This window comes from Alosa pseudoharengus, unplaced genomic scaffold (genome assembly GCF_046254945.1).
Source record: "Alosa pseudoharengus isolate Yale_2024_CS ecotype anadromous, Long Island Sound unplaced genomic scaffold, YU_APseudo_1.1 YU_APseudo_1.1_scf_5, whole genome shotgun sequence".
NCBI classification, from domain to species: Eukaryota; Metazoa; Chordata; class Actinopteri; order Clupeiformes; family Clupeidae; genus Alosa; species Alosa pseudoharengus.
The window spans coordinates 19373647-19379646 of record NW_027468837.1 but is presented as its reverse complement, the minus strand read 5'-3'; the positions used below and the strand labels follow the sequence as shown (position 1 = coordinate 19379646).

Here is a 6000-nt window from a genome sequence, read left to right as displayed (position 1 = left end):
CCCGGGGACGAAACAATTTTTTTCCGTAAAAGTCTAGTGGGGCTACATACCCACCAAATTTCATGTCCCCCGGTGGTTCGGTGTCCCGGGTATCGTTGACCAAAAATTCAGGAAGTAGATGACGGGGGGGGAAAAAAACAAAAACTTTGACAATCCCTATATGACCGCTTCGCTAGCTTCGCTAGCGGCGGTCATAATAATCTATTAATAGTTCAACAGTACTTGTTTTCAAACATATAGTGGGTGTGTATCAATCACTCATTACCCTAGGCCCTCTTATAACAGCTATAGTCACTAAACTAACTTCCATCTACCTCCATGTAGACTCAGTAGAATGAATGAAAGGGCATATAGGCCTATTATTGGCTTTGCATCGCGCCTAACACCAACACTTAGTTGTTCTTATCACTTATACGGCCTCTTGGAACTTATTGCTTAAATAAAACTATATTCCTCTTTTTAATCTTTTAAAATTATATTTCACTTAAACTTGGTTGCTGGAATTTAAGCCTATGTCCTCCACTTCTAAAATAGGCTATCATTTCCTGTATTTACATTTCTGTTTTTGTGCTTCTGAAAGACTGCTCATTTTTCACCAGAAGGAACAGAGATTTAAAAACGGTAACCGGAATCATTTTTGTCCTTACCTCTCCATGGACAGATGTAGGCCTTATTCTATTTTCTTCCTTATGCATTTAACAATTTAAGTGCAAATCCATTGAAATCAACAATGTAAGTCCAATTTTCAATTGAAAACATCCAAATAGTGGGTTAAATACTACTTACAGTAACACAAAATATAACAATAGGTACATTTCTATAAACAAGCAAGCAAAATCTTTTGTTAATTCGTGTTGAACAGTCGAGAGGTAGGCCTACTCACAGGAAAGATTTCTTTGTAATGTTGGATGCATGCTGCCATCTAGTGGACATGCAGCACATTTTCAACAGTTTCAACGATAGGGGGCGGCATCTAGGAAAAGGTTAGTATAAAATCCAAACAGCCGCTCTTGGTCCATCTCATTGATTGATTGTTTACAGTAAATTCCTGAGATTGTAGCAGTTAGCAGTTGCGCACATAGTTCTACTTTCCAAATAGAATTGCTAACCAAGTCTAAATCAACTAGTCAACATGGGATGTGATGGTGGAACTATTCCTAAAAGACACGAGTTGGTGAAAGGGCCTAAGAAGGTAGAAAAGGTAAGAGGTTCAGGTACTTATCGTTAGTCGTAAAACGCACTAACAGCTTAATGCTAGCTCCATGTATGATAGTATAAGCTAACTGAAAGTTAGCTAATCTAAAGATGGCATAACGTTAATGAGTTGCACTCTGAAATATTCTAGTTACAGTCAGCAAACATACAAGTATTATTTTATCGTTAAGTTACAACGATGTCACCCGCGCTTTATAACGTTAACGTTAGCGTTTTCAATTTTAGGCTAAACATGTTAACACTGACAGTAAGGTATGGCAACGTCAGCGACTGCTAGCTTCTAACTTTAACCAGAAGAGTTCTTACAAATTAGTTTGCTTGTTTGTAGGTCCTAGGCCTTGTAAGTTAAACTTAAGTGGCGTTATGCAACCTTTCTGTTTAATGGCAATGGAGTATGAAGACATTTATTTACGATTTGAATGCGCATTGTAGGTAACGTTTGTCAGTTATGTTTATGGCAAACTAGCTAGCTTAGACTTCTGAGCATGAGCTTAACCTTATTCTAGATGGTTGTAACTTGTACACGTTTCTTGATGTTCTAACGTTAACGTTGCACACTGTCACAGCAGATTGTGCATTTGAGTTTATGATTAACGTTTGATACTCTGAATTAGGCACAGGTGGTATGTTAGATCTCGGCCAGCGGAATTGAGTTTTTGTCCTTGACATAAAAAATTATTAACTTATAACATGACTTTGGTATCCTCTTGGTAAATCCTGCCTAACCTCTACCCTAAATTCCTCAACAGGTCGATAAGAGCGCTGAACTTGCTGCCCGATGGAAGTACTGTGCACTGAGTCAGGAGAAACTGCGTCGCCCCATCGTTGCCTGCGATTTGGGAAGGTGTGTGTTCGCTGTCATAGGCAGGCTCTGAACGCTATGGGACTTCGTGCTATATGCTTTTGGCATTCTAGTGAATCTATCTATATCTATTTTGGTGAATATGGAAGTAGTGTCTTTCCAATATGGCACAGTGTGCAGCTCAATTGTTTGTATTTTTCTTCACTTGTAGGTTTTACAACAAAGATGCAGTGATTGAATACCTGCTGGATAAATCCGCTGAGAGACCCAACACTGAAGTGGCAACGCACATTCGTGGTATAAAGGTCAGTTTTGGAATAGTATAGACTTACTGTGATGGTTCATGCAGCGAAAATAAACCATTTTTACAGATGTGGTGTCTTCAAGTTTTTGGTGATCATTATACAGAAAGCCTAAACATGATCAAATGTCATAGGTATATCCAAGTGCTGGGAAATTGGCCCATGTGACTCTTTTACTTGGTTAAATAATCTCTGCTTTAAGAGGAGACCATGTGCTGCCCTTTTTGCAGATCTGTCAAAAGCATTTTATATACTGTTGATCATCAGTTCTTACATATGTAGCATATGTAGTATGTCTTTGTTGCTTTAGGCGATTGGTTTCAGAAGAGGTTTTAGGTGTGATGTTTGGAAATGTCAATTCGTAGATCTTGCTGCAGATATCAAAGCATAATCTCTCAATAATCAGCAACGGCAACAGACCAGATTTAGAATTGTACCTTTGCTGTTGTTTGATTGTTTGATTAGCTGTGTCTCTGCACTTGCAATTGAACAGGATGTTAAGGAGCTGAACCTAACAGACAACCCAGCCTGGGATGGTGAGAGCAACACGAAAGGGGATCGCTATGAAGCCCTGCACCGTGCCATGTTCATCTGCCCAGTGGTTGGCTTGGAGATGAATGGGAAGCACAAGTGAGTACAACTGCAGTGCTTGACTGTGATGAGTTTCTGTACAGACAGGTGCAGTGATCCGTTACAATGCATTAATCAATAAACAAGACAGTTACGTTTTTTTGTTTTTTTCCAAACATCAGTTTAGGTTAAACACACTTTTTTTTGTTTTAAGGGAGTATGCATAGAGGTAAAACCTTCACAATCTTTTAATTACTCAGTCACTCTATGGGGCAGTAATTATAGTTTTTCTGGATGACAATATTGTGATCAGCAACGTGTGTGGTTATGCTAGCAGCCAATCTGTTTCTGATCTTATCTTTTTTTTCTCAGTATACTCATATCAAAGAGTACATGATTAACCAGTACTGCATGTGTTTATTGTGGTTGGTTGTTTTCCTTTTTTCCTTTTTTTTTAAATGTACTTAGATTAGACTGTATGCTAGTGTTGATAATGTTTTCTTCAAAACAAATGAATGTTTATTTAACATTTGTGGAACTTCCTGTAGGTTCAGTTTCCTGCAAACCTGTGGTTGTGTTTTCTCCGAACGTGCCCTTAAGGAAGTCAAAACTGAGATCTGTCACAAGGTAATTTTGCATCTTCTGAATGTATTCTTGTTTGAGTTGTTATACTGTAGAGCTGCACATTCATTTTAGTTTGGTTCATTCTTTTCCCTGTGGATTTTCCGTCTCGTGTCACTGATTGCAAACAATATTCTAAATAATGCTAATCATGATTTTATGGTTCTGTGTTGAATCTACACCTGCTATTTTGAGAATAAAGTCCACTCCTGAAAACTTGTTTTGTTGCTGATAAAGAATTAAAAAAAGAAGACCTCAGGATGCCACAGAGTGGAGACAGAGCGGTAGAGGCATTCAGATAAATTATTACAATCGTTTATTTGGTAAACTTGTGTTTATCTAACCAGTCACAAGTCGAGTAGTCGGACCTGTCTTTTCTCTTACGCATGAAAAAATGAGCAAACATTTACTGATGACTACTTCCCTCTTGTTAACCTCGATAAGACATATTGGTGGTATGCTGCAGCCAAGTAGATACTGCTCATAAGCAATCATCTCAATTTAATAATTTTACACATTTTACAAAATTCAACTCAATATACTATTCTGCTGTATATAAGGAAGTCAAATCAAGTTACAGTGAGAATGCAAGCTGAAAGAGATGGGTTTTTACATTTCTTTTAAAGTTCATAATAGATTCACAATTCTTGATGTGATTGGGAAGAGAATTCCAGACCTTAGGGGCAGTGTGACAGAACGCTATTTCTCCCATGGTGTTGAGGTTCATTTTTGGTGCGTTAAGTAGACCTGCTGAGGAGGAGCGCAGTGAGCGGGCAGGGTTGTAGTTCTCCAAAAGGTCAGTAAGATAGGTGGGAGCATGACGATGGAAAGCCTTGTATGTGAGGAGCAGAATTTTGAATTGGATGCGGTATGCAGTAGGAAGCCAATGAAGCTGGTGAGCACAGGTGTTATATGGCTTGTAGATTTGGAGAGGGTGATCCTTGCTGCAGTGTTTTGGATTAATTGGAGCCGGTGGAGTAGGAAACGGGCAATGATCATGCTGGGAGGAAGAGAGACAGTAGGCTTTGTAGACATATATAGCTGGGTGTCATCAGCATAGCAGTGAGAAGTTGCCGATGCCAATGTTGCACACCCAAGTTTTTGAATATTAAATAGAATGTAATATATAATGCAGTGTTTCCAATACATTGACTTATTTGTGGCGGCCCACCACAATATCAACATTGACCACCACACAATGATTTTCCAGGTTGTACTAAATTGTGCTTAAATCTGGTTAGCATCATAACCACACTGTGCTAATTTGTTAAAAACTGTTGTATTCAAGTTAATTCTGCAAACCAACCACCACAAATGGAATTCAATTCTGTGGGAAACACTAATGTGTGTATGCATCTGTACATAATAGAATGCCAGGAACTGATTTCACCCACCATGCACATTTGCCCCCTCCCCCCCATGTTGACTCCATGCTTACGGCCTAATGTCAATATAATTTAATACGTTTTGGCACTTTAGGCTTCACAAAAATACAAAGTCAACTTCCCTCTCCTCAAAACATTGTAGCACCTCTATGTCAAGGCTATTTAAAGGGCCAGTTCACCCATGTTACTAAAAAAAGACTGAGCTATTTTCTCAAACACCTCTGGCGATAGGCTATCTTTCCATCCAGCTGCTTGGCAGAGTGTGGGGTGGGGGCTTGAAAACGTTTGTAGTCCTGAGGCCCACAGTAATGTTAAGGCACCCCTGATTAGGCTAAGGCCTGCATTATGTAAAATTTGCAATAAATGCAAAATACAATATATTGCATTAGTGTAGACATAAATCTGATTGAGTCTGTACTATACTTGATTTCACATTCAAAGTAAACATATCATAGGCTTACATCTCTGTGACATTGCACATAATTTTGACCTTGTGACGTTTCCTTCTCACAAACTTGTTGTCCACCAAAACTTGTTCTCCAGATCGATGTTTGCAGCTTTTTATCAAAAGTAGTTTATGTTTTGAGACACATTCCTCACCCAAGGCATCTTGCAAAAAATTTAAATACTTTTAATAATAGAAATAATTAAAAACAATTAAAATTACATAAAAGAAAATAAGCAGACATTTATGGAATCAGTCACTTATTAAAGTGTAAAAATGTACACAAACATAATAAAGTGCAGTCTACACACAAAGCCATGGATTTTACAGTAATCATCAGCGTTCACTGATTATCAAAGATGCAAACCACCTACCAAAGGCTCTGATATGAGTTCAGCATGCCCATATAACCACCTGCACTGAGGTCATATGAAGGTTATGCCTGTCATCCTACCTCTGCCTCTATGGAAATGATGACATGGAAACTGATCAGAGCAACCAGTGAGTCATTTGACTTGATTATGATGATTATGTCATTATGATGATTAGGAAAATCGTTACCTGAAAAAAAAAAACTGTTTCAAAATAATTATACATCGCGCCATAAAAATTGATACAGTATTATACATTATGTATAATGTATTGATACATTATGACACA

The 6000-nt window shown here is 38.2% G+C and overlaps 1 protein-coding gene across 1 annotated transcript in view; it reads left to right on the top strand.

The window, feature by feature from the left end:
* The first annotated feature begins 1030 nt into the window (after positions 1–1030).
* The window catches only part of rtf2 (replication termination factor 2), a 31122-nt gene continuing 26152 nt past the window's right edge, over positions 1031–6000 (top strand). Inside the window, exons 1-5 of the mRNA XM_076269269.1 lie at positions 1031–1201; positions 1965–2059; positions 2229–2322; positions 2813–2949; positions 3438–3516. Of these exons, the coding sequence (XP_076125384.1) occupies positions 1133–1201; positions 1965–2059; positions 2229–2322; positions 2813–2949; positions 3438–3516 (474 nt within the window). The 5' untranslated portion in view covers positions 1031–1132. The remainder of the gene's footprint in view (positions 1202–1964; positions 2060–2228; positions 2323–2812; positions 2950–3437; positions 3517–6000) is intronic.